Consider the following 17,720-nt stretch of genomic DNA (forward strand, 5'->3'; position numbering starts at 1 on the left):
AACGCATCACCGGGGGAAGCTACCTGCCCTCCAGGACACCTACAGCACCCGATGTCACAGGAAGGCCAAAAAGATAATCAAGGACAACAACTACCCGAGCCACGCTGTTCACCCGCTACATCCAGAAGGTGAGGTCAGTACAGGTTGCATCAAAGCTGAGACCGAGAGACTGAAAAACAGTTCTATCTCAAAGGCCATCAGACTGTTAAACAGCCATCACTAGCACATTAGAGGCTGCGCCCTATATACATAGACTTGAAATCACTGGCCACTTTAATAATGGAACATCAGTCACTTTAATAATGTTTATATATTTTGCATTACTCATCTCATATGTATATACTTTTCTATCCTCATTTCTACTGTATCTTAGTCTATGCCGCTCTGACATGCTTGTCCAAAATATTTATATTCTTAATTCCATTCCTTTACTTTAGATTCTGTGTATTGTTAATATACTTGTTAGATATTACTGCACTGTTGGAGCTAGAAACACAGAGTTTCGCTACACCCGCAATAACAATCTGCTAAACACGTGTATGTGACAAAGAAATTTTGATTTGATTTAAAGAAACTGGTCAGACAGGGTGAAAATGTCAGTGAAGTATGCGTCCTGGTAATCTATCTAGCCCTGCAGCCTTGTGAATGTTAACTTGTTTAACCTTTTACTGCAGTGGGCTAAATCCAGCTACCTACCGCCCCAACACAGTGACCATGTATGTATGGTCATTGGTTCCGGGTCTACTTAATTAACGGGTGTCTCCCATAGACACCAATGCAATAGCAGCTGGGTCTGGTCTACTTAGTTCATTGGCTTTTATTGAACCAGAAAAAAACGGCGAGCAGGGTGTCTTGCTTCCTCTTCCGTCTCTGGCTTGACTATACTATTTCCGGTACGTGTGGGACTTTTATTGTAAGACCAAAGGAAATAAGAGACCCGGAAGTTATTCTCCGCGATCGCGCTATGATTGAATCTGAGAAGGACAGAAGATGAGGAGAGAAACTGTCCGAGACCCCTATCGAAGCGGGAAAGGAGATGCCGACAAAAAAGCAGAAGCTGAGCAGTGATGAAAACAGTAATCCCGATCTCTCTGCAGATGAGAATGTAAATTCGGTTTTGTTCTGTTTGTATCGGCGCGGACATGAAAAATGGTTAGCTAGCTAAGTAGCTAATGTTAGCTTTCTAGCTATGAAAATTAGGCTAACTAGCAAGCGACTGGTAGTTGATTTTGGAGTTCGTGATGATAGCTGGGCCTTTCCCTTTGTTTCATCTAGGCCTAGATTTGTATTTTTAGCTTATAGTTGTTGGTGCTTTCCCTTCAAACATTCCAGAACAGGAAATAAGAAAAGGATCATTCAACGAGCAAGGGATTCGAGGCAACACTGCAAAGGGCCTCCACCTAAAATAGCTAGCTGGCTAGTTATGCTCTCTAGGTAGTGTTAGCTATCATGCTATGGACCCTTCTGGGATTGTCCAAGTAGATAATCATTAGCCAGTTGTCAGTTTAGCTTTCTATCTATTCAAGCCCCTCATGGTAGCCATCCCACTTCTGACACCAGTGTAGTCGAAAACAGGGGGTGCAGAACATCCATTGCAGGTGCAAACCCATCAACCACAACCAACCCCATCTCATGTTGCATAATTTGTGTTTGTAGGATGATGCTGTCAGCGTTGAGATGGGACCAATGTGGAGCGCCCAGACACACCCACCAACACAGCCAATGCTCCAGGCAGGAAGAGCTGGGGCAAGGGCAAGTGGAAATCAAAGAAGTGCAAATACTCCTTCAAGTGCGGTCAACAGCCTCAGGGTGAGCCCATCTTATCAATAATATTTCCAATCATTTCCAACTGCAGATATGTCACATCTTATCAATAGGCCTAATTTTGATTCCAGAAATGTCCTAATCTCAGCCTTGGCATGCCTGTTATAAGTATGTGTGCACCGTGCTGTTTATATGATACTGTGTGAGTTGTAAACAGCTGAATGAAGGTGTTCTGATGTTACAGGTAGGCTCTGAACCCAGGTCTCCCACGCCAGAAACCAATGTCTTGACCATTAGACCAAGAGGGAATTTCCACTTGGGCCGAGGTTCACACTGATTTTGAAGTCGCAGGCAGGGCTACCTCATCACCTTGACCAGGAGCTCAACTCATAATTCACTTGTTCTTTACACAGGAGGACCATGGCCAGCCATTATTTGGGGTCCAGTTCAACTGGCACAGTAAAGAAGGAGACCCGCTGGTGTTTGCTACTGTTGGGAGCAACAGAGTAAGTATCTTTGGCATCACATAAACCATGTTGAAAGTGTAATAGCCAACTCATGTGGTGTTAATAGACTCATGTGCCACCTGTCACTGCTGACTATGTGATGTCCTTAATTTACCAGGTAACACTGTACGAGTGCCATTCCCAAGGAGAGATCCGACTCCTGCAGTCATACGTGGATGCCGATGCAGATGAGAACTTTTACACCTGCGCCTGGACCTTTGACACCAGTACAAGCCATCCCCTCCTGGCCGTGGCCGGGTCGCGTGGATCATTCGGGTGATCAACCACATCACCATGCTGTGTATCAAGGTGGGTGAATTTCCAAATAGTTTTATTACACTAAGGATGGAATTTACATTTGTGCATAGGGAGGGTTAGTTGTGCCATTCTCTAATGATTGTTTTTTAATGCAGCACTATGTGGGTCACGGGAACGCCATCAACGAGCTCAAGTTTCACCCCAGAGACCCCAACCTCCTGCTATCRGTCAGCAAAGGTAGAACTAGACACCATAGCTGGGACTTAATATTTTCAACTGACCTGACCTTTTGAGAACTAAACGATTTACATTTAGGAATGATTTATAATCTGTATGTACTTACATCATTAACAGAATMACTTAACATAAAATCAACTGTGTGAATATCTCATCAGCTTTGTGTTTTGTCTTTAGACCACGCCCTTCGTCTGTGGAACATCCAAACAGACACACTGGTGGCCATCTTTGGAGGTGTAGAAGGACATAGAGATGAAGTCCTCAGCGCAGTGAGTACACGACACTGCCACAACCATCTCTTACTGGCTTTCTTGAGCAATAGAAGTCAGGGATTTCTATGTGTATGTGACCATTGAAAATGGCGATACAATATGGATCACAKAAAAAAAMAAATGAGAGATGAATGATATAATGAAAAATGTCTCTGCGCCAGGACTTTGACCTGCTAGGTGAGAAGATCATGTCGTGTGGAATGGACCACTCTCTGAAGCTCTGGACCATCAACTCAGAGAGGATGCAGAAAGCCATTCACGGGTCCTATGAATACAACCCTTCCAAGACAAACAGGTGAAAATATTGYTTGTGGGCAACAAACGTACGTGTATTCCCATGTAAATTTCAGTCATTCAGCAGACTTTTATCCACAGCAAAGCGCGTTCAAAAACAGGGCTGGACAATTGCATAAAAGGAAAATAGTAGTGTTGCCAGGATACAGTGAGAATCTCACATTTTTTATTTKACCTTTTTTTAACTAGGCAAGTCAGTTAAGAACAAATTCTTATTTACAATGATGGTCTAGGAACAGTGGGTTAACTGCCTTGTTCAGGGGCAGAACGACAGATTTATACCTTGTCAACTCAGGGATTCGATCCAGCAACCTTTTGTTTACTGGCCCAACGCTCTAACTGCTAGTCTACCTGCCGCCCCGAACTGTTGATTTTCAACTTGAAAATGTTTGCTCCTTTAACCGATGATTCTGTCTTCTTCTTACAGGCCATGGGTCTCTCAGAAGATCCACTTCCCTGACTTCTCTACCAGAGACATCCACAGGAACTATGTGGACTGTGTACGCTGGCTGGGAGATCTGATTTTATCCAAGGTAAGACTGTGAATCTTTTTGTTCAAACACACATACGTCACATTCTGTTATTAGGTTGTGGATCCCATTGTGACCCTCATAACCCCTACTCCTTTGTTCTGTTCCTCTCCTGACCTGAACAGTCGTGTGAGAACGCTATCGTGTGTTGGAAACCAGGGAAGATGGAGGACGATATTGACCGCATCAAACCAAACGAGTCCAACGTGACAATCCTGGGTCGCTTCGACTACAGCCAGTGTGACATCTGGTACATGCGTTTCTCCATGGACTTCTGGCAGAAGGTAAAGATGATATTTCCCCTTTGTTGTCTGTGCTTGGGTGAATCCCTTATCTGCTACTGTTCATCCCAGTATTGTAAGCAAACAGTGGTTTGGTGTTGGAACTTTATAACTAAATAGATGCAAGTTTGTTGTTTTAGTACTATACTTTGTTTAATGTGTCTCCACATAGGAAGTTGTCTGAACTCAATAGTTTTGTTTGATTATTGAAGTAACACATTTCTTGTCCGACAGATGTTGGCTCTGGGAAACCAAGTGGGAAACTGTACGTGTGGACCTGAGGTGAGGACCCCACAAAGCAAAGTAAGAGTCCTAGGGAAACTGCACGTGTGGGACCTCGAGGTAGAGGACCCCCACAAAGCAAAGTAAGAGTCCGTAGGAAACTGCACGTGTGGGACCTCGAGGTAGAGGACCCCCACAAAGCAAAGTAAGAGTCCGTAGGGAAACTGCACGTGTGGACCTCGGTTAGAGGACCCCCACAAACAAAGTAAGAGTCCGTAGGGAAACTGCACGTGTGGACCTCGAGGTAGAGGACCCCACAAAGCAAAGTAAGAGTCCGTAGGAAACTGCACGTGTGGACCTCAGGGTGAGGACCCACAAAGCAAAGTAAGAGTCCGTAGGGAAACTGCACGTGTGGTGGTGTTGGGGAAGCTACTCTCAAGCTACCAATTACTTTACACTGGAAGAAGTTAAGCTACACTAAATAAAGTTTATTTTTCAAACTAGTTACTTTGAAAAAGTAGTTCACTACATCCAAACTACTTGTGAAATAATCATCATACAGTATGTTAACAATCTGTAATTTAGCCTAATGATAGGGTAACATTTGTATTTTTGCCTAAATAGACATATCCAAATGTAAAAATGTTTTCATGATGGCCATAAACAGTAACTGGTAATGTTGTATAGTTTAGAAGGTCTGGAACTAGCCTTTCTGGTAAATGTTGTTTATAACTTTGAGGTGTACTCTTTTTAGAACACAAGCTCAAGTACATGGTACAAATATGAACAAACAAATTCTAAACGACTTAGTATTAAGATTTCCCATTAACAGTAAAATAAATATGAATCTAAGGTCCACTGAGCAGCACAGAACACCATTCAAATGTGTGCAGACTCGTTGACAACTCCGTTGGACCAAGAAAACGCGTCTTTCAATTCTATGAAATTATTTAGTGTTTTTTAAATTATTTTGAAAGCTCTAAATCCAGCTGAAGTTCACAGCGAGATGAAACCACAACGTCTGGACTCAGACTGTCAAATGCCATTTCCCAGCTCACTTGCTCAGAGGAAATCGATTCTTTGTCTGGATTGGCCAGAGAATGATGACAGGTCACTCCCTATGAACATGAAAGTGTCACGTTTCAGACCCCACAGAGTCCACGCCACTGAGAGAGTGGGAAACAGAGAGCAGACAAAATGGGTCTTTGTGCCACTATAAGGCACAGAACACTATGGCGTTCAGGCGCTTGTGTACACCAAAATGTCATCAGAACAGTCCAGAACTGCGCGTCCCCCATACAGGGGATTAAATCTAAGAGGTTTTAAACAAACAAAATGGTTCAATGAGAAATTAGCATCAGACTGTCTGAGAAAGGACATTTTTGTGTACTTTACCATATTTTATTTTTACAAAAGAAATTGGCTAAAAAGTTATTCTGAAAACACCAATAATTGAATTTAGTTCAACTACCACTAAGCTAAAGCAAAACGTATTTAAATGACTAGTTGATCTACATGTATTTCACTTGATCACTGTACGTGAAGGTAGAGGACCCGCCAAAGTTAAAGTCAACCTCCCCACCAATACACTCCTCCTAAGCAGTGGTCCATGCCTAGATGGTAGACTGCCTGAGAGAAGTGAAGCCAGTAGAGCACTCCTCTCCTTGTTATGTATAATGTTCCAGGGCTGTGACAGAGATGCCACAGAACAATAGACAGATATTTCACGGGATGTATAAATGTGAAGCATCCGCTTGGCGTTTCCATTAGAGAAAGCCAATGGCCGGCAGTGGGAGATGCTGGAGCAAGATGGATTTTGAACGACATTCTGCAAATGTGTCATTTTCAACATTTTGATCTCAATACAGTTTTCTGTTCCAAAGCTGCAATCTGTTACGAACAGAGTGGACTAAGTTTTAAAGACTTTACCCTTTAAGTAAAAAATAAATGGCATTGTTTAAAGGAGTGCAAAGGCGAATTGAGTTATTTGCACATGTGCACTTCAAAGTAGGCGTTCCCTAACAGCAATATGCAAATATATGCTACAACGCGCCAATAGGACTCTCAGCTCATGCTTGCTCTGCCCAGCCCCTTGCTTGTTCTGCCCACTGACTCAATTGTTCCCATTTGAAATGACGGCGTGGTCTATCTTGTTACAACTAAACTATCTTCGGAGACACTGTCTTTCTGTTTCACCAAATACATTCTACCTGGCTCACTGTTTCAGGTGCACCATCCTCACCCTCCCAAGATGCACCTCTCCATCAGACAGACCAGCTTCAGCGTGACAGCAGTATCCTGATCGCGGTCTGCGACGAGCCTCTATCTGGCGCTGGGACCGCCTGCGATGAAGACCACATTGGCAACGAGCAGCCAATTCTATTATGACGGACCAGTCACTTTGCTGTCAGAACCAGAAACATTTTCCAGTACACATTTTCTGTGTATAGTCTGCATCAGATCTGTTCAATGGAGGTGTTGTTTAACATCTCAGGAACCACTCCCAACATGACAAAGAGGTGCTACAGGTCTGCACAAAATGTGTATCTGGAAACCCACCAATTATTTCCTTTTGTCCCTCTCCGGGTTATACTATACCAGCCATCCTTATTAAATCCATGAGGGGGTGAAAAGGCGCAATTTGGAGAAGGTTGGAGAGTCAAGACTACAACCCTGGAGCCCTTCAAGATTTCTCCCTCTTCTTGCTATTTAGTTCCCCTTTGCTTACTATTCACGCTTTAAAATGCTATTTTTAAAGGCTTCTTGTCTCATTCCGAGGTACTGAAGCTTGAAAAGTTAAGTAAATATATGGTCCCTAAGCCCAGGCCATCTGAATGCATGGAGAAAAGAGTAGAGGGAGAGTTGGGTGCTACCTTCTAGTTAACTGCCCCAATATGTGATCTCATGCACTATAAATGAAAGTTTTCAACATGAAAAAAAATAAGCAACTAGGATCCGCTTGTATAGGCAAGCTAAATATGTATGGAATAAAGTAGTGGAAAAGAAAGAATTTAAGAAACATTTAATATTTGACAAACACCTAGTAATTGTTGCTTAAAACAATATCTCTTTCGTCTTCTGTGGAGGACCATTCCTGACATTATGGAGCAGAAAATGAAGTCTTTGTCTTCTCTTCGCATGCCTCTTTATCATCGTTTTTAATACTGTGGTATCGTCGAAACAATCAAGTCTTCCAGAAATTAGGTTTTGAGCCATGCGCCTCTGGAAGTTCTCATACCTGGGGAGAAAGATCAGAGGAGCACATGACTTTATGCTTTTGATTTAGGAAGCACATTCAGATCTTTTGCAGCGTCCATGCTTAACTGAATGAATGAGAAACCTCCAATGTTAGTTTGTAGCCAGCCCAATACCACAGGTTCCACAAACATGGGTCAGGCAAACTGAAAATAATTGATTGGGTTAATTCAAGCAGGTGTTTAAATGGTCTGACTTTGATAGGACCAACAGGGAATAATTTTACATTTGAGTGGAACTGGCAGGGATGAACATTTCTGAGGGGTTTGGAGTCATCTGCGACTGGGAAACGGCAAAAGACGAGGAGAAATTATACAAACTGTCCAGCATCTTCTGAGTGAACTGAGAGAGAGAGTTGAGTTTGTCAGCTGAGTGTGTAGGTGCCTCTAGCACATCAAAATAAAAGTCCTGCACATGTGCCATATGTGGACAAAAAAGGAATAACTTGTGGGGGATGTATTTTGACACGAGGTAAGCAGAGAGGAAGTGGGTCTACAAATAACTCATGTTTGAAAAGTCTCAATACCATCCTTTAGATTGGTCTCAAATACCCCCTGTCATAATGACCAACTGTTCTGCACACTGACTGTTTGTGCAACCTAATACAATTGAACACAAACGCTGGTGTGCCTGTAGAAAGTCTACCCCCCCCCTTGGATTTCTCCCATTTTGTGTTAAAGTGGGATTAAAATTTATTTTTACAATCTACACAAAATACCCCAGTGGAAGAAAATGTAAATTTTTTAAGATTAATGAAAATATGCACCAATATACCTTAATTTGTTAGAAACACCTTCGCAGCGATTACAGCTGAGAGTTTCTTGGGTAAGTCTCAGAGCTTTGCACCTGTATTGTGCAATATTTGCAAATTCTTTCAAAATTCAAGCTCTGTCAAGGTGTTGGGATCATGGCTAGACAGTAAGTCTTACATTGATTGTCTAGCAGATTTAAGTCAACTGTAATTGGCCCTCAGGAACATTCACTGTCTTCTTGGTAAGCAACTCGAGTGTAGATTTGGCCTTGTGTTGCAGGTTGTCCTGCTGAAATGTGAATTCTCTCTCAGTGTCTGGTATAAAGCAGACTGAAGCATGTTTTCCTGTAGGTATTTGCCTGTGCTTAGCTCCATCCTGTTTCTTTTCATCCTGAAAAACTCCCAGTCTTTGCTGATGTCAATCATTCCACAATGCAGCCACCACATGCTTGAAAATGAGGCAGCTACTCAGTATGTATCACATTGCCCCCACACATAAGGTTTGCATTTAGGCCAAAAAGTGTCTTCCTTTGCTGTTTTTTTGCAGTATTACTTTAAAACTTTGTTGCATACATATGTATGTTTTGGAATTCTTCTGTATTTTTGTTTTTTCACGTCTAATTAGGTCATTATGGGTCACTACAATGTTGACCATCCTCAGTTCTCTCCAATCACAGCATTGAACTCTGTAGTGGTTTTAAATCAGCAATGGCCTCAGGTGAGAGTCTGCATGCAGTCTACCTCATGTCCGTGCCAATTCTGAGGTTCATAGTAAGGACGAACATGCAATCTTATCGATGTATCTTAAGGTTTTAATGTCAGTGGTTCCCAAACTTTTGAATAGTTCCGTACCCTTCAAAATCACCTCCGCTGCTACCCTCTTAGCACCAGGTCAGATCCTCAAATGTTGTTTTTGCTCATTGAAGCTGCCACACACTATAATACATTTATTAAACATAGACATATGAGTGTGAGTTGTCACAACCGCTCGTAGGGAAAGTGACAAAGAGCTCTTATAGGACAGGGCATCAAATATATTATCATTTTGCTCTTTATTTAACCATCTTACATATGAAATTGTGATAACTCACACACAGTTCAATGAGAAGGGTGTGCTTGAAAGAGGAGCATATACTGCATGTTGGTTGTATTGGAGAGTTTGTCTTAAATCATTTCCACGCACAGTCTGTCCAGTATTATTTTCATGCTATGAGGCAGAATCCACTCACATAGGTACGTGGTGCAAAGGGATCAGTGTCTAACAGGCGATTTGCCAAGGCAGGATAACTCTGAGCGCAGCCCAATCGAATCTGGCAGTACTTATGATTCATTTTCACGAACCACTTGTGATTTCGATGAGGCTCTCTTGTTCAGATATCGGTAAGTGGACTGGAGGCAGGGCATGAAAGGGATAACGAATCCAGTTTTTGTGTCATCCGTTTCGGGGAAGTACCTGCGTAATTGCGCACTCAACTCACTCAGGTGCTTCGCTATATTTGACATTGTCCGGGAAGCTGAGTTCATTTGCACAAAATCATACAATGATGGAAAGACCTGTGTGTTGTCCATGTTAATGCAGACAGAGAAGATCTCCAACTTCTTAATCATAGCCTCAATTTTGTACCGCACATGTGATATAGTTGCGGAGAGTCCCTGTATCCTAGATTCAGATCATTCAGGCGAGGCAAAAAAAAATATAAACTCACCCAGATAGGTCAGTCGTGGACAAACTCTCATCATGCAAGCGGTCAGACAAGTGAAAATTATGGTCAGTAAAGAACTAAGCTTGGCTCTCAATTAAAAAAAATTGTCAATCTTTGCCCCTGATAACCAGCGCACTTCTGTATTTGTAAAAGTGTTACAGTGTCAGCTGCCCATATCATTGCAGGTTGCAGAAATAACGAGAGTTCAGGGGCCTTGCTTTAACAAAGTTAACCATTGTCACTGTGGTGTCCAAAACGTCTTTCAAGCTGTCAGGCATTCCCTTGCAGCAAGAGCCTCTCGGTGGATGCTGCAGTGTACCCGGGGCATCGGAGACAACTACTTGCACGCGCGTTACCACTCCCTATGTCTCCTTGTCATGGCTTTTGGCCATCAGTACAGATACCAACACATTTGACCACCAAAGTCCATTTGATGTCACAAAGCTATCCAGTACTTTAAAAATATCCCTCCTGGTTTCAGAAGAGGATGTCTTCCTTAATTGACCCCCCATAACGTAACGACATGTGCAGGCCCGCCACGTCTGTTGATCATCCAGCTGTAACGCTATAATTCACTGGTTTGTATGCAAAGCAGTAATGTTTCAAAAACATCTCCTGCCATGTCACTGATGCGTCGTGAAAGTGTTGTTTGATGAAGGCATTGTCTGTATAGTTTTTTGGGCCTTTGCCCCCAGCATTGTTCCAGCCTATCCACGGCAGCAGGAAGAATGGAGTACTCCACAATAGTATGGGCTTGCCTGTCCTAGCCACTCGAGGTCCTAGCCACCGGACTCCCATATGTGTTGTCCACTCGCGGCTTCGGAAGGGCTAGCTCAGCATCAGTTAACTGTCAGTAGTCCACACCTCACAGGTAAATTCTGAGCTAGCTACTACATAACGATCTCTAAGGCTCTTTTACATACATTAGCACAGATGCCACTACGGCTCATACGGACTATATTGGAGAGTGGTTATGTTGTGATGTTAATTATTAACTAGGCTACCTTATTGACCAGTTGTTATTTCAGTTGAACCACTAGATGTTAATTTTACTACTTTGCAGTGAAAGAGGCTACTTCGGCGAGGTTAAAACCCAATTGTACAGCCCTGTTGGAAAATTAAATGGACAGTTTTTTTAAAATGTGAAATCACAGGGCCTCCCGGTGCGCACTGCATCGAGTGCTAGCTGGCCACAGAGTCTCGGGTCCGCCAGGTTGTCCCTGGCCCTGACCGGATGTCCGTGAGCACGCACCAATTGGCATGAGCGTCCGTCCGGTTGGAGTTTGGCCGAGTAGGGATATCCTTGTCTATCGCGTCATCGACTCCTTGTGTGTCGCCGGCATGTGCGCTAACGAGGAGGCGGTGCACCAGTGTTTCTCCGACAGCATTTGGTGCAGGCTGGCTCGGTTGATGTGCGCGTAGTGTCTAAGAGAGCAGCTGTTGGTTTTGGGTTTTGTGCTTCGGAGGACGATCGTCTCTCCGAACCGCGTACGGGATTGTGCGATGAGCAAGTAGTAATTACTGAGCATTGGAAACACGAAAATTGGGGAGGAAATAGGGGAGAAAAAATAGAAAAGGAAAAAAATTAATAATTGTGAATCACCATTTTCATTTGGCATACCCCCGATGTGCATTTGCACGTAGCGTACCCCATCTGCCAATCACTGCCCTTTGAGGCTTTCGAAAAAGCTACTTGTCTTTGTAGTTGAATCTGTGCTTGAAATTCAATACATGACTGAGGGACCTAGCCCTTAGATGTATGTAGAGGGACAGAGGAAGTGTAGCTATTTTTTTTAAAGTCAACCGTGTGAGTCCATATAACTTATGGGATTTAAACCAAATTTGACCTCTGGACTAATTTAGGCTTGCCTAAACAAAGGGGTGAATACATATGCAACAACTATAGTTTAGTTATGTTTTTTTAAATGTGTAGAATTTTATTTTCACAGACAGTATTTTGTGTAGCTCAATTACCACAAAATACAATATATCTATCACTTTAACAGCAGAGTGAAAAAAGATTGAAGGGGGGTAGACTTTCCATAGGCACTGTTAAATACACCCGTGTTGCTGGAACAGTAAACAAGCAAGGTTTACTTTTCACTGGTTATGTACACTGCAAACCACCCATAATGTTCTAACCTGCATTAAGGAGTCAACACGGCACACAGTGGCACTGATACAGGCGTCGTTGGACCAGCTGCTCCAAAGGGTCAATAGACACACCAACTTGGCCACGGAGGCAAGCTGAGGTACTGTCATCATTCCAAATGGATGCTCTCCACCCTCACCTATAGGAAGACAGCAGAAACACCAATGGTGTGGAACTTTTGCTCAACAGTTCACCCACCTTTTGCAAAAAAATGCCTTTTCCACCGTCACACTGCTTACGCGACTGCATCACAGTTTACCCACCTATTTGTTTACCACTACATCACTTAACACACACATACTGACAAAACACCTTGTGACAACTACTAATGTAAGAAGACTTTATTAAATACATTTGAATGATACTCACCTGGTTTTAATGAGATATTTTAAAGATGGCACTTGGCTTGTCGTTGGTGATGAAACCCAGGAGCTGCCAGACCTGCCCACCGACAGGGTCCGGGAAGGAGAAGTAGACGGCTCCACCCATCCCCGCAGGGAAAGGGCACTGTGCCCAACATGAACACCACTACATGGTTCACATTCTCATAGTCTGGTTAGGTTGAAGACAAACTTGTCACCAGCAACCTGCTGGGCGTCGGTCTGGACCTAAAAGACAATTGTAACTCCTACTTGAGCTGGAGTTATTTCAAGAGTACTTTTCATTTAATTAAGGCACAATCTGTTAATGTATTTCAGCAGTTTGACCCTGCCACTTTTTTTTTGTAAACTGATAAATGGGGTAGTAGGATGAGCTGTAGGAGGATGGACTCCAATGGATGGAATGGAACGGAGTCAAACTTGTTCCATATGTTTGATACCGTTCCATGAATTACATTCCAGCCATTACACATTACAATGAGCTTGTCCACATAGCGCCTCCCACCTGCCTCTGGTAGGGACATCTATATGTATCTCTTTTAGGACTCTTACAGTCATAGACAGCCATGCATGCAAGTCCATGGACCTTTCTATAGGAGTAGAACATACTTTGAAGCGATAGATTTTCTGTTTAGAATGACACCCAAAAACAAACATTTGAGTACAATTTGGGTTATGATACTAGCTAGCTAGGGTAAGAAAAGTTGTACAAGCTAAACGATGTACACAAAACCTCTGTCTCTGTTAAGCTCATATCATAGAGCATTTATAACTAGCTATATTGTTCAAGAAATCAATGGGTATATGTAGCCTACGAGTAGAAAATACCAGTGAGCATCCGGGAATACAATACCACATTGTTCCTTCATATCAAATGTGTAGCTAGCTGTCATTTCAGTCCCAAGTTAGCTTTGCTGCCGTTAGCAAGTTCCATACTTACCAATCTACCAGCAACCAAACATCCAAACATTGTAATGTCCTTGGTTTATTTTATATTTCGTCAAGATGACTGTCTTACACTTAATCGATAACACCAGCTGAGTCCATTTCACAAAACTCTCGAGAAAGTTAGCTAGCTAACTCCAATGTTTTGTTACTCGTATGTTCTGCTTCAGACCACGTGTCTACGAGAACTTCCGGTTTTGATTGACATTTCAAAATAAAAACCCAGAAAGAAAGTAATAAAATGCTTATTGGAATGTGATAGAACGCTTGCGTGGTTTCTAATAGGTAGGCTATTTGTTTAAGAAGAAGAAAAAAACATACAAAAAGAAAGCACCAGTAAAAAACAAATGTCTATAATCTAAGATAAATTGTATTGTGATGGGAGCAGAAAAATACATAATGTGGGTTCATGGAAGTATGAAAACAGAAATACGTAGGATAGTTCCGTGTAACCAACATAAGTGATAAAATCACAAAAAAATCCATTCCTATATCTCTCTCACATCTATCCCGCCTTTACTTGCAGGTTTATAATTGGAATTGAAGGAGCATTTAGTAGGAGTCTGTCAAAGCGGTTCCTTGTTTGGCCTATCAATCTGAGGATCTGTTCCAATCACTGATGCATGGCTCGGGGGAGAATGTTAGGGTGAATGTGAGCTATTCGTCATGGTCTGTGACCTCTGAGTCTACATATTCTGATTGGCTTGGATTAATCCACATTTTAAACAATTGCCATGGAGATCATGAGCATTCACCTATTATTGGCTTATTGTCATCTAACATTGGTAATATATTGGGAAATGTAACCTAATTTGTTTCATTGAAGAGTACTGCATTTTATTTGAAACTGGGTGCACTGGGTTGAGCAATGTTTGTTGATATGTCAATATAGATTGAATAGCACCAATGCCTGCCACAATGAACCATATTGTTCGCCAGGACATAGTCACCAATATCTAATAACTGTCACAAAGCTGCCAAGGTAAACCTACACCCCCCTGACTATGATTATGTGGATTTTTATAATCACACTCTATCAAACTCTATTGGTTTATACTATAGCTTTCTCTTTCCATGAAGTCAAGCACTCCAGCATCCAGTGATGTGATAGTTTGAGATGACATCATCCATTACAGACAAAATTGGATAACTGTGACTTGTGTCATGTGCTCATCCTGTTCGGGCTGAGTGTCATTGTGTCTTGCCTTCAGATCCTTTCTCTGAAGAAGACTGCAGAAGACCCCTAGTCCAAACTTAGTTTACCATGTATGGATCCACATGGCGGCTAAGTGGATGAGGAATTGCCTGAACTATGTGAGTAATCTGGATACAGTTTTACCTCTATTGTTACACATGTTCATGTTATTATCAGGCTTCAGACTACTACTGAACTCAGAAAATCTCTATACTCTGATCAATTGGCTTGGGTCAATAGACAATAGACAGTTGTGCTACATTTGGGACAACTTCAAGCATATGGTGTCGAAACATTCATTCATAACCTTCATAGAGCCTTTATTCAATATATATTATGTGTGACATTGTTTGTTGAATAGTATTCCATACTCATATCGCAGACATATTTCTATTTTCTGCTTCTGCAATTAACTACTTTATTTTAAAACTTTAAACATTAAAGTATGACAATGAAACAACTGTATGTATTAGGTCATTGAAAATAACGACATAAGATTTATGCATTTACCATTATGAAAAGGTTATTTTGAATTCACAGAGTAGGTTTATGCTAGGCTATGCTGAAGTTGTGAGTGTAGGATTATATATGCATGTTTGTAGCTAATACGTGACACAGCACCGAGTTTGCTACGTTGTTGCACTCGTTTCCAGTATAAAGGCAACGGGGGCTCTTGCGCGCGTCCTCTCTAGACAGTAAATGATCTACAAGACACGCTGTACGTGCACTACAATACAGTAACACAATCACCAAACTAAGTGCCCAGTGAAAAATTGTCATGGGTTTCCGTTTTACTCTGGGTGTTCCACAGCTGTGCTATGAATTGTTTCGATCATTCAAGTGCGCCACTGCTTTTTTACTTATATTATTACGTGCTATTAATTGACCGTTATTTATATTTTCTTTCTCTCTGCATTGTTGGGAAGTAATAATATCACAGTTATCTACACCTGTTGTTTACGAAGCATGTGACGAATGAAAATCGATTTGTCCAAGAGCTGGGCGCAAAAGAAAGGCATTGCCAGAGGTAGAGGTAACCGCAAGTAGTGCGACTGGACTTCAATCATGCGCCACAGCTCTGCATTCTGCGCTCTCTGACATTATATAGTGCGTGTTTGCCTAATAGAAACGTGAACCACGAACTTTTGCCCTCTCTTGTGTGATGAGAAACAAATAAAGAACCACAAGAAGAAGACGATGGTTTGCGCAAAATCGATAAGTAGCCTTACTAAATATGTTTCGAAGCCGTCAGTCGTGGACAGGTTGAGGTTTGTATGGTTGAATGTCAGTCGCCTTGCCGGTTAGGACAGCTGTACCAGACGGACAAACCGCAGATCATGGGAGGTAGCAAATCAGGCGATGATCTGAAGGTAAGAAGAAACCGGTCAGTTAGTGTTTAACTGTTTAAATGTATATTCCAATTTTAGATATACATGTATGGTGTTATACTGCTCACAAAAATTCTGAATTTATTTATAAATTCTGAATTGATGTATTTGAAATCTGTGAAAATATTGTTTTGAGTTACGACAGTCAGACCATGTTGTGAGTCCATATCACATCTATCCCTTGACCCTTTGGTTTGAGGTTACTACTGTACATAGAAAGCTCTCTCTCGGTTGACATTCCCACCAACAAACATGGAGTATCTTAGTATTTGTTTAACAGGCAGTGTGAGCTGTGGCTTTCCTCATAGGACATACAGTAATGTAGGCTAATATACAGTAATGAAAAAAATATAGTAAAAAATGTATTGCCCACATGTGACACAAGGTCAGGAGTTCATATTGATCAGATGAGGTGGTGTTATTTCTTATTGTATGGTAGACTGTAGTTTTACCATATTAAAAAATACCATTGGTGGTGTTCACAATGACTGCCAATGCASCGAATGCTCCCTGGCCTCTCCTCTCCTCCTCTTAGCCTGGGTGTCAGATCCAGATGAGCGTTGACTCTAAGCAGAGTCACATTGTTACCGTGTGAGCAGGGTTACTTATGGTCACGTGGTCCTGGAGCTTCTAGTAATGCATGGGGCTTTCAACACCTTTGTTTTACACCAGCAGTCTCTGGTCTGTGTGCTCCATCCTCATACACTGGATGACTAGAAGTACTGTACTTTCTAGGCACAAAAGCCATTTTAACCAGAACCACGACCCTCATATTAAAGCCACACTCCACRTCCACTCCAGAGTGGGCCACTAACAATGTTGACACTGGAGAATTCATTGTGAAGCAGTGGTGACCTAAGTTGTCCTCTGCGTCAAGCCTTTTTAAGGGGCGGTCACAAATCTAACTCAAGATTTCAATGAGCTGATTGCAATCAGCTTTTTATGGCATCCAGTATTTAAAGGGCTATACAAAACTTTGCTGCTTCGACTTCTGAAAACAGCCTACATATAACTGACATGATCAAGTATGTGCATCTCAAACTTTTCTCTCTCTCTTGCTCTCGTCCTCTACCTCTCTGACCCTCTCTTAAGGAGAAGATGTGTCCCTGTGAGGCCTGGTGTTCCCAGAAGCGGACCTATGAGAACCTGGCCTACGAGCCTGGGAGTCAGAGTGAGCTCTACCCCCAACCTAAGGCCCTCTCCCGGGCTGTTTTCCAGCTCTCTGGCCTCACCCCCAAGTCCTCCATCCAGGGAAATCGTACTACTGCCTCTTGATCGCTCAAGAGACACCTTGATGTGCAGAACTCCAGGCAGAGTCCCTATCCGTCCCTCGATGGAGCGCACACAGGACTGGCATGTCATACCCTTCACCCCGATCCTCGTCAGGGACTCTGTGGCCTCCGTCTCCCCGATCTTAGTCACCTCTTCCCCAGCCACATCCACGACGCTGTAGCCCATGGCCTGGATCTCCAGAGATAACTCCCTGGTAGAGACAGATGATGCGTTATAGTCCACCTGAGCCAGGCCACTGGCCACAGAGAAGTTGACAGACACACTCCCTTCAGGCTAGCAACGTGGCTCTCGAAG

At 42.5% G+C, this 17,720-nt stretch overlaps 2 protein-coding genes across 2 annotated transcripts; one reads left to right on the plus strand and one right to left on the minus strand.

Annotated features, from left to right (window-relative positions):
- The first annotated feature begins 999 nt into the window (after positions 1-999).
- On the plus strand, positions 1,000-7,352 carry eed (embryonic ectoderm development). Its single transcript, XM_070441908.1, is given in 18 exon segments — positions 1,000-1,105; positions 1,657-1,675; positions 1,678-1,793; positions 1,795-1,809; positions 2,178-2,270; positions 2,389-2,536; positions 2,539-2,579; positions 2,684-2,765; positions 2,943-3,034; positions 3,199-3,332; positions 3,759-3,864; positions 3,987-4,145; positions 4,377-4,407; positions 4,459-4,507; positions 6,592-6,623; positions 6,626-6,643; positions 6,646-6,678; positions 6,681-7,352. Coding segments are annotated over 18 exon segments (1,272 nt in total). The 5' UTR covers positions 1,000-1,036; the 3' UTR covers positions 6,716-7,352.
- A 22-nt stretch (positions 7,353-7,374) lies between these two features.
- hikeshi (heat shock protein nuclear import factor hikeshi) lies at positions 7,375-13,742 on the minus strand. Its single transcript, XM_024144366.2, is given in 11 exon segments — positions 7,375-7,571; positions 7,574-7,603; positions 7,844-7,961; positions 12,216-12,261; positions 12,263-12,308; positions 12,311-12,364; positions 12,595-12,606; positions 12,609-12,729; positions 12,731-12,781; positions 12,783-12,833; positions 13,546-13,742. Coding segments are annotated over 11 exon segments (582 nt in total). The 5' UTR covers positions 13,576-13,742; the 3' UTR covers positions 7,375-7,548.
- Positions 13,743-17,720: the final 3,978 nt, after the last annotated feature.

This window comes from Salvelinus sp. IW2-2015, unplaced genomic scaffold (assembly GCF_002910315.2).
Source record: "Salvelinus sp. IW2-2015 unplaced genomic scaffold, ASM291031v2 Un_scaffold5126, whole genome shotgun sequence".
NCBI lineage: Eukaryota > Metazoa > Chordata > Actinopteri > Salmoniformes > Salmonidae > Salvelinus > Salvelinus sp. IW2-2015.